Below are 15,681 nucleotides of genomic sequence, written 5' to 3'. Positions count from 1 at the left end.
TTTTGAGTGAAATACTGAAAGCAGAAATGAAAAAGAGTGTTTCAATAAGTCATCAATATTAAATATACACACCCGAGAAATTGTTTCCCACATAAAGGTGGAGAGGAGGCCTATGAAAGTGGGGACAACAAATCTCGTGGGCTTGCCACTTCAGCCTGGCAGCAGACAACTGACTAGAGCTGTGGAGGAATTTGGGATGACAGGTTGATGATCTGTTTATTGTAGGTCCTCTGTGTATACTTCTGTTCATACTGGAAAATGTAATATGACCTTTGGAATCTGTGCATTTATTGTGACATCATCATACTTCCTTCTTGCTGTGTGGTCCAAATGACTAAACTGACAGATAGAAACACACACCCGAGTGGAGTAGCACAGAAGAGAGTGGCATGAAATATTAAAGTTCAATACAAGAATGTTTCTGAATTGCAAAGACAAAGGTCCAATTCTTAGGGTTATGTGTGTCTTATTCCTACTAAAAGTATGATTTTATGTGTATCTATTCTAATTGGGACTAGAGGAAAGAACTAGTATAAATGTATGTGCATAGTCTATTGCAGTCTTATTTAGTAAACAGTAACTGATATTTACTGAGTAATATATTGTATGCATGAAAACTGTGACAGCTTAATACATTCTCCCCCCCCCCCCATACTTTTAATTATGGGTTGTCAGTTTCTCTGCTCAGGAAAATAAACTTCCATCCATAAACTTGCAGTTAACTTTCATTGTCAGCCACTAGCATGAATTAATTACTAATAATATGGCCACACAATGAATACTATCATGTAAAATTTGTAGATTCCCTTGAAATATGGTTTTTTTCACATTTTTTAACAGATCGCTATGAGAGGACCACCTGGCCCCATGGGACTCACTGGAAGACCAGGTCCTGTGGTATGTTAAACAAAACAAGGATCAAAAATTGAATACACATTAAAAGTCCATGGGTTCAAATTCCTGCCTTACTTACATGATTTTAACTGGGAACCTCACTGGCATAATTAAGGCCAGAATTTGAGACCGTGTTTTTTGGCTGAATCTGTAGTTCAGCCTGTAAGCTAATTAAATTATAGCACGTATCTTTTATACGTATGGATAGAGTATACTTCAAAACTTGTGATTACTGTTTATAATTAAATAAGTCTCTGTCACTTTTGGTAAAAGTTTAGGATGTTTCTTATGGTAAAAATTAGGAACTGAAAGGGGATGCTGCAGAGTAACCTTACCTGTGTATCTTAGGTAAAGTATATCATTACTAGAAACGGGCACAACACTCATTGACTTCTAAGGGCACATGTACAAAGCAGGGCTAAAGCCAAAACAAGCTACGCAACTTGAGCTACATCAATTGCGTAGCTTACATTGAAATAGCTTATTTTGGCTTTTAGAGCCGTCTACACAACATGAAGTCCAAGAAAGAACACTCATCCTCTCACTGCCCTTACTCCTCATAAAATGAGAGTTACAGGAGTCAGAGTAAGAAGTTCTCCAGTTCGATATTATTTTGACATTATGTCGAAATAACTGCTTGCTGTGTAGAAGCGGACTATGTTATTTTGGAATAACGTTAGATATTCCGAAATAACACTGTGCAGACGTACCTTAAGAGAATTGTGTCTGAATTTGGCTCACAAATTTATACTGAATGACCTAGAAGGATACTACTGTGACTATGGTCATAAAAATGTTCTGAGTTTTCATTGTACAGGCAGAAAGATCAAACAGCTTTCAGATCACCATTAAATTTGCCACTGTGATCTTTACACAACAGTTTAATAGTACAAGAAAAGAGGAAAATCAGGTAGGAGGTTCTGCACTTTGTAAATCACCTGACCAATCTTGTAATTGTAATTTCCTCTTTTATGCACTGAATACTTAGTAGACTCAAATAATCCACAAAATGCTGTAATTTAGCCCTTACCATGTTTCAAAAAGCCATTTAAGTATACCAACAACAATATAAAATGATAACTGCTGCAACCAAGATTATAGGCTTTGCAGAAAACAAGTCTTTTCTAAAATGATCTCAGGTGATTATATTTATCCTCTTGGATCCAGAAAGTCTTTTTCTCCCAAGTAAGTATAGCATCTATATTTGAAAGGAGTCACTTGGCTTGCAAAGCGGTAGTTAGTCTGCTTTGTTGGTATGGTTAAGATGGCAGATACTTTGCCTGTTCTGTGATTATGATGATCTCTAGCTGCTATATTTTAGCAATGAATGAACTGCAGTACAAAGAGGAAAGTTTAACTCTTACCATGACAAAAATACACCTATTTGTAAATTATATACAAAAACATGCTTAACATTATTTAATAGCAAAGCAGATTATTAATGTAGAACTGGAACACATTAAACATTTATGAGGTGATATAATTATAATACCAGAAGTACAGAACACTTTCCTTCCATCCTTTTGGGCCCTCGCTGCTTGTATGTGCTGCCTCACAAACAGCTCATTGTTGAGTAGCAATATTATGACATCATATTTAAGTTACTTCTACCATCCCATCTTTCTACCTCCTCTTTTCTCCTTCTGCCCCATCTTCCTTCTTAATTCATAATATGCTGAATGAAATATTGATCAGCAGGTAGGAGGGGCACATAAACAATCACATCTTACCTACCTTCTGTAGAATCCACAGACCAGACTGTCAGCCTCATTACTGCTTACATGTACTGCACTAGAAGCACAAAATGGCCTAATAGCTGTCTTAACTGCACCACCCAAGGCTTCCATTTTTAAACAGGGAAATCTCATGGTTCATAAAAATTGAATAGTGGCTCTGTGTTGTTCCACTTTCAGCACATAATACACAGAGTTTATATGGGGACTCTGTCTGGGTGCTCATACATCAGTGATCTTTGGCTACTACTGCCACAGCTGCTGATTGGATCTTTGATATCTCATGGCCCTAGCATCATAGATCTTCTTCGCCAAGTTATGCTGAGCCCCAAAAGGTGGCCCATCCCACTTTCTGTTTATCTAGGTAAAACTGAGTGGTTTCAGCAGAGTCTCAGTTAATAAAAATAAATAAACAAATAAATAATTTCATGCAGTCCACAAAACTAAAATGCCTGGGTTTTCATTGTAACTTTGAAACAGATGTTGGTGGCAAATTCTTCACTGGTATAACTCTCTCAGAGTCAGTGGCATTGTAGTTGTCCTGCCAGCAGACAGGTTGGCCTCCACAGGCTTTCAGTTGGTCACAATTAGGCAAATATCATTATACATTTATAATAAATCAGAATAAATTGGTGCAGGATAACGAACCAACTTATATCCCACTTCCATTTGTGTAAATCAAGAGACAAGAAGATTGTATTCAGTACATAGTGTCATTACAATTATATAACTGTGGAAACACAGAATCCATTTATAAAAGTGATTCTGTATAATATTGCTAGTGTATAGTTGTATTTACTGATAATCCTGGCCACATACCACCAACTGTTTACATATTAGAAGCATTGGTAGTTCTTTGTATGCAAAGACGAGAGAACAAACCGTTTCACATTAATAGCTATTTTCACATTAAGCCACCGGGAGGCTGTAGAAACCCAGCTCCTTTGATTTGGCAAAGTGTTAGGCCATGATTTCTAGAAGTAACTAGTAATTTAGGGTGCCTCAGATTTTAGACATCTCCTCTTAAATTATCTGAAAAAGAGCCTAATTTTCAGACATTTCGGGGCACTTGCCCTGTGAGAGATCAGGCCCCTTGAACAAGTTTCAAATTGAGAAATCAAAAAACAAAACAAACAATAAAGGTTCGCCAAATTACTAGACACTTCTGGAAATCTTAGCCTTAATCTGTCATGTGTTTTGCTAATTTAATTACGAATCATTCAGAGTCATATTACATATATTATAAAAAAATACTTAGTACAGCAGACATATAAGTACATTAAGTGTTAGCATTCACAGTGTTAAAGTAAATTATTTATCCTTCTTTGTCTAAAGTATAAATTTTGCAAATTTATAATATTTAAAAACTAGGTTAATACAGAGAAACCTGTGATAATAGTCACCTGCTAAATATAGTCACCCGTCCTAATGGGAAGCAACAACTCAGGGCCTAGTTCTTGCCTCATGTAGGACTTTCTCCGCTGACTTCAGTAGGCACTAGATCAGGACTTTAGAGCATTTTCTCTTCATTTCAGTAGGAGAATCAGGCTCCTAGTCCCAGCAAAGTTTGTTTAATATTAAGGACACAATATTTGGCTCTAGCTATACAGGTCAGAAATGCAGCAGTCCCTTTGCACTTCCTAATAGGTTCATTCAATTTGTACACTTGGTTACTCTTTTTGAATTATGTTGGTATGTTATTTAATTGAACCAAAATTAATGGAAAAGGCAAATAGACTGTGACAGATGTGGGGCCAGATCCTAGCTACTCTGATTTACCACAAGTGAGGATCTGGCCTAGTGTTGTTTTTAAGCCTCAGAATAATACTATGAGATATAGAATGAACTCCTTGATTATTACTTACTCTGTAATTGTGTGTCTCTGTCTGATGTGATTACCCTTGTAGAAATAGAGTTATACAGATTAGTCATGTGTTTAAGGGCCTGATTGAAAGGTCATGTGTTTAAGGGCCTGATAAGCTACGGAAAGACGCTCCCTGTCTTCAGTGAGATTTGTGTTGTCAGATTGTGCTTTATTTCTACAATTGCACAAGAGTTCTGAAGATCTACTTTCAGGTCTTCCTGCCTCCTTCTTGATGGAGAAAGCAGAAACTTGTTTTAATGACTCATATTCTGACTGAGCTGATGTCTACCAGGCATACATTAGTATAGGACACAATTGTCAATGCCTGGTCACATTTAAGTCAATGAAGTGTTAACATTTACTTTGATGAAACCAGGATTTGGCCATAAATTTGCCAGATCTTTACAAAATGAACATTTGGGTGCTGTAGTTGCATAGGATGGCTTTATAATAGCTAATTAAAAATCCCTTTTCTTTTCTGTAGTTAATTTCTAGAAACAGCCAACAGTTTATCCACTTACAGTTTAGCTGGTTAATTAAACTCACTTTACTTTGTGTTTGTTACATAGGGTGGACATGGTTCACCAGGTGTTAAGGGAGAAAGTGGCGACCCTGGTCCCCAGGTACAATTCAACATCCTTTCATTTTTCAGTGTATTACCTTTTCATGCTTTGCCGCATATGGAAATGTAATCCTATAATCTATTGGAGAACAATCAGTTATGTGCTTTGTACGTGTAACAGAGGATTAATAGCTTTGCATGTACAATGCTGCGGCATATGAAACAAATAGCTTGTTCATTTTAAAATGTGAAAGTAATAAGCTGACTTTCTGTAAAACCAGTTATCACATGTTCAGTGCCATCTGTTGATGACTAGTTTTAAAATTGGTACTGCAGGCTCTTTTCTCTGCTCAATATTGTACATGCTCATAAGTACCATTAGCATCAATGTCTACATTCATATGACCTTGGGCTGTGATCATATAAGATCTCATAAACTGAACAGAGTTTAACTTGACGAGTAATTAAACAGTAAATTTCCAGGAAAGACTTGGACACTGGAAGTAGTGGTGTTGATGATTCAATGGATGATCCTTTTCCTTCTTAGTAATTACTGTATCTATCTCCCAACCTGATGTTAGAGAGCACTGGTCAGTGGGAATCTTTAAACTTAGACCCAAAATTAAGGTAATATGCGCTTGTGGCCATTAAAAAATATCTAGGATATTTTTAAGAGTCTGGAGTGTTAATACCTGGCTAAATGCCAATTAAGGTCATATGCACTTGTGGCCATTAAAAAATATCTAGGATATTTTTAAGAGTCTGGAGTGCTAATACCTGGCTAAATGCCAACTTGGGTACATATGTTTAGTAATGTATTAAGTGATTATCCTAAATTCCACTTTGGCACTTGTACAAAAGTAAAATATTACTAATAGCTGGTCAGTGTTTCATTTTTCCTAACTACATTTCCAGTGGGGATCTTTATTACTTTCTTTAATATTTCTTTTTGTGATCACATGGACTTGTCCACAAGCTTGGACAGTCAGCCGTGTCTGGAACTAACATGGCTGGGTCCTTTCTCCCCTTCCAGTACCTCACGATTTACCCCCCTCCAGGGGAGCCAACAGACTTGCTGTGTCCCTGGATAAGGTGGTGGTGAGGCTCTGCACTCCTGAAAGGGGTGGAGTCTGGGGTGAAAGTGGCAGGGCTGGGGGTAGCCAGTTCTCAGCATCACCCTTTCCCTCCCAGTCAGAGTTGCCCAGAGTGGGCTGTGAGGTGCTCTGGCAGTGATATAAAAGGTAGCAGTGGCAGCAGTCAGAGCGCCAGGCCCTTTTGAATTGCTGGTCCCTGGGGCAATTGCCTCCTTTGTCCCCCTTTCCCTTTCAGAAGGCATGTAGCCCTCCCTTAACCTCAGGGAGACCACAGAGACAGCCTGCCCCATTGCAGACTTCTGCTACTTCTAAGGGAACTGTTAGTTTCTCCTAGCCCTCCTCCTCCCCCACTAACATCTTCCTGCAGGGAATCAGAGATTGTTATTAGCTGCTGCTGGGTGGCTGGTTTCCAGCACATGCCTGCTAAGCTTCTCCCTCAATCATGCCTTGTTGCTCCCTGTCTCTGAAGATCCTTGAAGGGTCCGATCACCCTCCTGCACTGCCCTAAATTTTTACTGCCTTTTTTGGCTGCCATTTTCACCCAAGATGCATTTTGAGCTTGGGGAAGAGTTCTTCCTAAGAAACACCTAGAACTGCCTTCACTGAGAATCATATGCACTTGTGAAAGCAGAATGAGGTGTGTGATCTATGGAAATACTTTGGCATCCCTCTAGATAAAATGTGCTATGTAAATAAAAGACATTTTAAGCCCTTAAGTATACAAATTCCAATTGTTTAAGTTTACAACATGAAGGAAAATATTTTTCATTAAATATAGGTGAATTTAATTTTAACATGGCTAAAACAAGATATGTAAACAATTGGATTAAGATTTTTCAAAAACATTCAAGGGATTTGAATGACTAATTTTGATTCCAAATTACTAAGAACTAGACATTTACTTAGGTGGTATTTAACACTACAATACCAAATTGTTCTTAGGTTAAATTGTTTGGCAATTTTGTTTAGCCAACTGTTCTAGCTTTATGCTGCCACATATAGCATGATTTTAAAAACTGTTTTATTTAAATTCAGGGTCCTCGAGGTATTCAAGGACCCATTGGTCTAACTGGGAAACCTGGCAAAAGAGTGAGTAACACATATCTCATTAAAAATTAATTGAAATGAAAATGAATTAACTCATTCTCATTAATCTCTCTGGCAGCTGTTGACATCTTTAAATATTTGTATTTTGTTAGGGTCGCCCAGGAGCTGATGGTGCTAGAGGAATGCCAGGAGAACCTGGTGCAAAGGTAATAGATCTGAGGATGTATTTCAGTCATGGAATGGATGAGGCACATTTTAAATAGGCATTAAACTGCCCTCCACTGCACCGCAAAGATAAAAAAAGTAGAAATCCATTCTTAGTGAAAGTAACAATGCTTCAGACAACCAGGTAACAGGTGAACATTGAGAATTAATCGTCCATTTAAAACTGCTGTATTTCATGGTAATGGACAGCAGTGTAACTTTTAAGTAATCTGATTCTTTGAGCTTGATTCTGCTCTGACTTAGGGTGCTTTTGTTTAGTTGGGAGTCAATGTATTTTGACTCCCTACAATGGGGCTACTTCTGATTTTTACCAGTGAAATGTTGACGAAAATTCCCTCTTTGCCTTGATGTTAAATTTATGATATAATAACAATGGAGTGTAAAATCTGGTGCATGACTACTTCCTCTGCTTTGGTGCACAGAAGACCAAATTCTGATAGTCAGATGTATATGCTAAATTCCAAAAACTTTCTGAGATGTGCACTTGTATCCAGTATCCAGGGTTAGAATTTAGTCCACAATGAGCTGGTATAATTTACTAAGAATATTACATAGTGTGCTAATAATTTCTAAGGCTTTAATTTCTTCTTTCCTAGGGTGACAGAGGTTTTGATGGTCTTCCTGGTCTACCTGGCGATAAAGGTCATAGGGTAAGATAAACATGAATGTTTATATGAAATATTATAAAAATGTGATAGTAGTAACATCACCTCATTTAAAAAATAACATAGGACTGTGGAGGAGGTTAAGTCAGAGAGTATGTCAGAATTTCGTATTGCACTATAATTGTATTTTTACAAGCATTTCTGAGTATGTCAGAATTGTATTTTTACAAGCATTTCATGTAAGGATTCCAGTAATGTGAAATATCCACATACATATTTTTATTTTACACATTTTACATATTTTATTAAAATATGTTTGCAGAATTTGGATTATATTCTCAATGAGTGTAAAATAAAGTAGTTCTCTTAAAGTCAGTGGAGATATGTTGATTTGCTTTGCTGATTTACTTCAGCTGTCTAATGGGTTGAAATTATTAGAAGAGAATTGCAATGTACCAATGTACAAGTTCTATCCTGAGGCTGTATGTATCCTATGACCAGTGTGGCCATAGGGGCTTAATTCCATGACATTTCAATAGACAAGTTTTATGTCAGTGGTGCCTGTTTCTTCTCTGGGATCCCCCTTTTACAGAGGCAGAACTGAGGTTAAACAGAAAGTGTGAGGCTCAGCAGTAACTTAAATCCAGATCTCTCTTGCCATCCTTATCCCCCGGCTCTGAGAATAGACAGAACTGAACAGCTATTTACACAGAGAAATGAAGAAAAGTTTGCATTTTTTTTATGTTCATGGAAAACAATTTACTTGGCTGGCAGGTTTTTTAAAACACCATTAAAAAAACTTTGCTCATAGTAGGAATCAAGAATACCTACAATGATAACCCTAAATGCCTATTGGCAGGGAATGACTCAGTCCAAAACACCTGATATCAACATCCCAAAACTTTGAGAAGGACCAGATCTAAGAGCTAATTTTGGTTGTCTGGCACTGTAGAGTGGTTGTGGTAGAAGAAGTCTCCCTCTTGGAATGTATCCCTAATGCAAGCACGAGTCATAACTGCAGTTTCCTGAATGCAGTTCTCCTGCTATTTCTCTTGAAGCATTAGCTACCATAGAAGGAGCAGGAAGAAGGCAGGATAATGATTTTATCCTTTTCAGGACTGGAGCTAGCAAACTACAGATGGAAGCATATCAGGGCCGACTTATCCATTAGGCACAGTAGGCACAGTGCCTAAGGCCCACGATACTTTTAGGGGCCCACGAAAATCTATCAAATTTTGCCTAAAACAGAAAAAAAAATGTTGAAGTATTTAAAATTATATCAAAAATAATTTTTAATATTGATATTATTATGGTGAGAGGGGCCCACGAAAGCAAAAGTGCTTAGGGCCCACGAAAGTCATAATGCAGCACTAAAGCATATGCTGCAATTTTCAGAGGGCTTGTGCAGTAACTACACTTTCCAGGAACTTGGGGAAGCATTGAATACTTCACATTTTCTACAGTGTAGTGGGTTGTAATAATAGTTGAAAGTTGTTTTCCTCAGTCTGGTGTATATGTGGTGTAGAGGAAACCCTTACAGCTATCACTATTCACAATCTCTCTTTTTTCACCAATCCCTTTCTTCCTCTAGAATAAACCAAGCAGTTGTTTACAGATTTGAAACCTAGGCTGACCTGTAAGTGGCCAGTAGAGGGTGCCAGACATTAAGATCTAATCTAGAAATATTCAATTAGATCTACCCAAAGCTTGATTTAACAGTTTTATGATAAGAGGCGATCTATTTGAATAGGAGGCAGACAAGATAACATTAAAAATACTTTCAGCTGCCAGTAAATAAATACCCTGATTGGAACATAATTATTATTGCTTTTGTCTATTAACACTATTTATAAATCAACATTTATTACCTGTGTTTGTGGCTGTCTCTAATTAGAGGTGACATCAAGCATCTCTGGCAAGCTTTGTGAAGACTGGTTTCTAGGAGGTCAGGGCAAGACACATGCTCATCAGTGGTGTTTGTTTTTTATAATGTTCCTGATCTGTAGAGGTATGTTGATAAAAGATAGATGGCTAGATTCAGGCTACTCTGAAATAAGTCAGAATATCAAGTCTAGAAATTACAAGTCCCACTTTTCTAAATGCTGACTTCAAGACATCTGGGTTCTGGAGCCATTCAGTTTCTAAGTGAGAGGCACATTCATCAATTGAATCTAGAATGTTTTTGCTTCAAAAGGCAAGGTTCATCAGTTGGGACAACAAATGGATCACGGATAAATAAACACAAATCCTTTGAAATTTTAAAATTCTCAAATCTCATTTTAAATGTTATGATCAGATTTTTTTAGGAATTCTTGCATCATTTTCATTGAAGTTTCAGCTGTAGTAACCAGACACAATGTGGGAAAGCATCTTTCTTGTTAAATCTGTCTGAAAGATTTTAAGAATCCCCTGAAAGGCGCACACCTTTTCACACAGATCCCTGTCTGCTTGCATGGCATTGGATCTACAAGTTGAGGGAATTCAAGTTACCAATAATATCATCAGAGGGGCCAACAGCTGGTTGGGTCCCTGGGCAAGGCAGAATTGGGGGCATGCTCAGCACCCCTAACGGGTTGGGATCTCGGGAAGAAGGGATGGAGGCCGTCAGCGCTGCCTGGAGAGTAACTCCCCCCCCCCCCCCAGGCAGCCCTCAGTGATGCCCAGAGTCCAGCTTGTGGCACTCCAGCAGCAATTTAAAGAGTCTGGAGTTCTGGCTACTGCTGGCCGGTAGCTCCAAGCCATTTTGTATTGTGGGGTCCAGAGGCAGCTGCCCTCTTAGCCCCACCTCCTCCATCAGTGGGCCTGACTATCATACAGAAAATTTACCTGAGACATAGAGGGGACATCATCAGGAAATTCCAGGAACTCAAAGCATCTCTGGCCTTGTGGATTGAAGGAAATTATATTTTTTGAAGACCATGAAACCTCTCTAATACATACCCTGTACTAAATCAAGGAACATCATTGTGCTGCAGCAGGTCATGCTATTTGACTGATATGTCTTTATAAGAGTTTTAAAAAGGTGAGGTCACAAGGTGGAAATAGAATACCTCTTGTTCATCCCCTATCTCCCCATCTCAAAAAAAGATATATTAGAATTAGAAACGATTCAGAAAAGAGCAACAAAAATGAGTAGGAACAACATCCAAATGAGGAGAGATTAAAAAAAATGTGGCTTCTCTCCTTGGAAAAGAAATTACTAAGGAGGGATATCATTGAAATCTATAAAATCATGACTGGTGTAGATAAAGTAGATAAGGAAATGTTATTTATACCTTGTAACAAGGGGTCACCAAATTAAATTAATAGGCAGAAGGTTTAAAACAAAAAAAGTAAGTATTTCTTCACATGATGCACAGTTAACCTGTGGAACTTTTTGCCAAATGATGTTGTGAGGGCAAGACTATAACATGATTCAAAAAATAGCTAGATACATTCCTGGAGGATAGGTCCATCAGTGGCTATTAGCCAGAATGGGCAGGGATGGTGTCTTTAGCTTTTTTTTTTTTTTTTTTTTTTTTTTGCCAGAAGCTGGGAATGAATGACAGGGAATGTATCATTGATGATTACCACCATTGATGATGCCACCATCAAAAGACAGGATACTACGCTAGATAATGATGCAATGAAGTATAACTGCCAAATGTGAAGCAAAGCACTTCTCTTTTCCTATCACAGAGAGACCTCTATCTATAACATGCAAATTTACTTCTTATAATTTTAAACTTTTTTTTTCAAAAAGCCTTTAACTCTTCAATAGTGATCCCTGCCATGACTTACGTTTCTAATGATAATAAGCTCAAAATTTTCACCATAAAACAATCTAACAAATAGTGTTAACTCGGCCCTACCACTTCAATTGCTCAATTTGTTCATTGTAAGAGACATGATGGCATTTTTAAAATCTGGAAGCAGTGCTGATAAATAATCCTTGTAAATTACATCCAATCTTCACACTGTTGTGAAATCAGACAAGGGAATTTGCTTCACAATATCATCTTTGTTTTTATCCCTGGCAAAAAGTTCCTCTAGTCTTTCCAGCATCACTCCTTCACCAGCTCAGCACCCAGGAAAGGCTTTTTCTTTGTAGCTACAAAGTTGGACTTCCTTATCTGGCAACCTTGGGACCTGACTAGTCCTGAATGAGAGGATTTGCCAGACCAGAGGAGGTCCCTCTCCTCATGGCCCATACTGCCCTGCTGTCACCAGATTAGGGCTCTAGTCTGGCCTCCTGCTACCCCAGCCCCCGGGCTTTCTAACTGCCGCTGGCCTCACTGCTGCCAGAGCTCCATAGCCTCTGGGCTTCAGGGCCAGAGCCAGAGTTCTGCAGCCACTTGGTTCTGCAGCCAGAGCTCCACAGCCCCAGCATGGGCTGGGGCTGGAACTCCATGGCCGCTGTTGGGGTCGCAGATCACTGGCGTCACGGCCACCTGAGCTTCATGGCCGCCGCAGGAATCACAGCTCTCTGTGATGACCAACCTGCTGGGGCTAGAGCTCCCCGCCATGCTGTGCCCCCAACCCCAGAAACTGCTACCCTGGCTGAGATGCTTGTCCTTCCTACCACGCTCCTGCCCCACCACCAGACCTCCCTGTTCCTGGGATCTGTTGTGGGACCAGAGAGTCCTGTTAACGGACAGGAACAACCTGTACTAACATTATTAAAAAAGAAATAGCTGTTGCCTATTCTTCTCCAGTTGCTGAAGTTGTGAGAATGACATTTGAAGACTGATAAAAAGACTTCAGATTTTCAGTTTTGTCATGTCTTGTAACACTGCTACTGATTTTGTAGCATAGATTCCAACTTGCATTCACTTTTGGATCTATTTTCATCCCTAATGCAAAAAATGGGCAGTGTCCTACCTCAGTTGTAGCTGATTCTATCATGAGAACTTAAGATCCAATAAGCGGTGCTTAATTTGTGCCAGGGCTTGCTGAGGCTGAGCCCTGGCACCTCTATATTTGTCAGTTCATAGCTCTGGCACCTCCGTGCTCCTGGCCTGCAGCTGCCACTCTCTGGCAGCCCAGGACTGAAGGCAATACTGCCACCAGTAGCTACATAGAGCAAGGGTGGCATGATATGGTGAATTGCCACCCTTCTGTGCAGCTTATGGCAGTGATGCTGCCTTCAGTACTGGGTGCCTAGCCAGCAGCTGCCACTTTCCTGTGGCCCAGATGTTGTTTAATTTGTGCTGAGCTCCAGCACTTCTTTTATTACAAATTAAGCACTGCAAGTAAGTTACTTACTAAGGAAATCCGAGGCAAATGATAGGCAGTGCATCATTCTTCGTGAATTCAATTACACACAGTTTTTTTAAGTTGAGCTGATGAACTACACTGGAAGACTATATCAGTGAATAAGTCACTGTGCATCTATCATATGTCCTCTGAAGACTGGGCAACTCTTCCAAAATTCTCTGATCGCAAAGAAATCTAGGTCTGCTTTCTAATGTCATGGATGATTTGGCAAATTATATGAGCCCTAATTGTACAGTGAAAGCATTTTTTGGTCTTAGTCAGAAATATGGATACTGAGTTCATATTTTCTCAACAAATTAAAAAGAATTGCAAAAGTTAGTTAAGGGAAATAACAAAAGCTTTTTCAAATTCTCCATCCCATTACTTAGGAATCACTATATATTTATATGAAAATGGGAGCCCTGTAGATATTTAGAAAGTATTACAAGTCGAAAAGCAGTCTCATTTAAAGCCAAGCAAATAGCTGCAGACCTTTGGAGTCATGCGTACTGAGAGGACATAATGCAAGGAAGTGTTTGCATAAACATTCACCTTGGTATTCCCTGTGATAAAGAAGCACAGAGGAAAAATGAAATAAATCCTTTTCTCCTGGGGTATGTCTAGACTACATCCCTCTGTTACCAGAGGGATATAAATTAGACATACCAAAATTGCTAATGAAGCGTGGATTTAAATATCCCGTGCTTCATTAGAATAAAAATGGCCACCGCTTTTTGCCGATGCGGCACTTTGCCGGCAAAAAACAGAAGTCTAGACGGGGATCGGTCGATAAGGAAAGCCTTTTCCGACCAATCCTGTAAATCTCATTGCACGAGGCATAAGGGATCGGTCGGAAAAGGCTTTCTTTGTCGACTGATCCCCGTCTAGAGTGCCACTTTTTGCCAGCAAAGTGCTGCAGCGGCAAAAAGCGGTGGCCATTTTTATTCTAATGAAGCGTGGGATATTTAAATCCCCGCTTCATTAGCAATTTTGGTATGTCTAATTTACATCCCTCTGATGACAGAGGGATGTAGTCTAGACATACCCCTGTAGTTATATTTTGTCTGTGTAAGTATAAAGTTGTTTAAAAAATGTACCAAACATTATCATATTCTTTTTAGGAATCTTTTCATGTCTAGTCATGTTTGAACTGGGAACACATGCTATAATTTCTAGACCGGATGTGTCTGAAAGGCATATGCTTTAGGCAACCACAAACTATTGAGTCAGCATAGGAGTAATAGGATGAAATTCTATGGCCTATGATATATAAAGAAGTCAGAGGATATCATCTACTAGTCCCTTCTGTCATTAACTGTATGAACCTACATATTTGTATGCAATTTAAATATTGAAATTTGTTAAGAATGTGCCTATCCAAAGATGTATCACAAATGTATATAAAAGTGACAGAATAATAAACAGTCCAAAACTAAAACTCTAGATATGCATCTACATTGTACCCTTACCTCAAAATAAGCTACACAATTTGCTTATCGGTTAATCGACTACAGTATTATATCTCTAATTTAAGCTATGCAGAACATTAGCCTTCTTTAAAAATGAGGGAGAAAAAAATGCTTAATTAGATTGGTCCAAAATCTGTTGAGGCACTGTGTATATATGCACTTAAAAGCCCCCAGTATGGGTGTTCTTATGTTCTTGTGGCAACCTTACCTGATATAATTGTTAAATATTTCTGAAACATTAATCTTTCCTTATGTTGATCTGATAAAAGATTTTGGATCCACCTCTAAATGGAATCTTCTGCCAAGTAACATGTAGATTTATACCTGTTTGCGGTTACAGTGAGGATGTTCTGACACCATTATGCAGCTAAAGTATTTGTTGGTATTTCACTCTCTCATCTCTTGTTGTTTCCAGCCAGAGTTGTAGCCTGTGTTGTTTTATTATAGCTTTTTTGGTTTTCCAGGGAGATCGTGGCCCACAAGGACCTCCTGGTGCACCCGGTGAAGATGGAGCAAGGGTACGTTACTAGAAACTTCAGCTCACTAATATATACAATACAGTTCAAATCAAGTCCTCACACAGTAGGAATGGTTTGGTGATATATACTTTTAACACTAAACCTTCTCTTCCTTTTCATAATGACAGGGAGAAGATGGAGAGGTTGGACCCAGAGGTCTCCCAGGTGAAGCTGTAAGCAAAGCCTTTTTATTATTCTATTTCTGGTATGCACACTGGTTATTTTGCAGAACAAAATCACTCTAAGATATCATTCATTTCTACTAAGTTTTTCCCAGAGGGGACGAAATGGCAGTTCTGTATGGAAGGTACAAAATTAGCTAGATTCTTCTGGGGTATAACGCCATTAACGTGACTGGAATTATTTCTGTATTAATGCAGTCCAGGATACACAACTTCCAGAATCAGTGGAGCTGAACCATGTATCATTTACTCT

The 15,681-nt window shown here is 38.8% G+C and overlaps 1 protein-coding gene across 7 annotated transcripts in view; it reads left to right on the top strand.

Annotated features, from left to right (window-relative positions):
- The window catches only part of COL11A1 (collagen type XI alpha 1 chain), a 262,532-nt gene that overhangs the window by 105,639 nt on the left and 141,212 nt on the right, over nt 1-15,681 (top strand). For all 7 annotated transcript variants that reach the window (XM_075936624.2, XM_014571895.4, XM_075936623.2 and 4 more), the window contains 7 exons: nt 841-897; nt 5,061-5,114; nt 7,183-7,236; nt 7,347-7,400; nt 8,016-8,069; nt 15,193-15,246; nt 15,375-15,419. In XM_075936624.2, the coding sequence (XP_075792739.2) occupies nt 841-897; nt 5,061-5,114; nt 7,183-7,236; nt 7,347-7,400; nt 8,016-8,069; nt 15,193-15,246; nt 15,375-15,419 (372 nt within the window). The remainder of the gene's footprint in view (nt 1-840; nt 898-5,060; nt 5,115-7,182; nt 7,237-7,346; nt 7,401-8,015; nt 8,070-15,192; nt 15,247-15,374; nt 15,420-15,681) is intronic.

Source organism: Pelodiscus sinensis, chromosome 9, assembly GCF_052426305.1.
Source record: "Pelodiscus sinensis isolate ZL-2025 chromosome 9, ASM5242630v1, whole genome shotgun sequence".
Lineage (NCBI taxonomy): Eukaryota > Metazoa > Chordata > Testudines > Trionychidae > Pelodiscus > Pelodiscus sinensis.
This window is presented reverse-complemented; position numbering and strand designations above follow the sequence as displayed.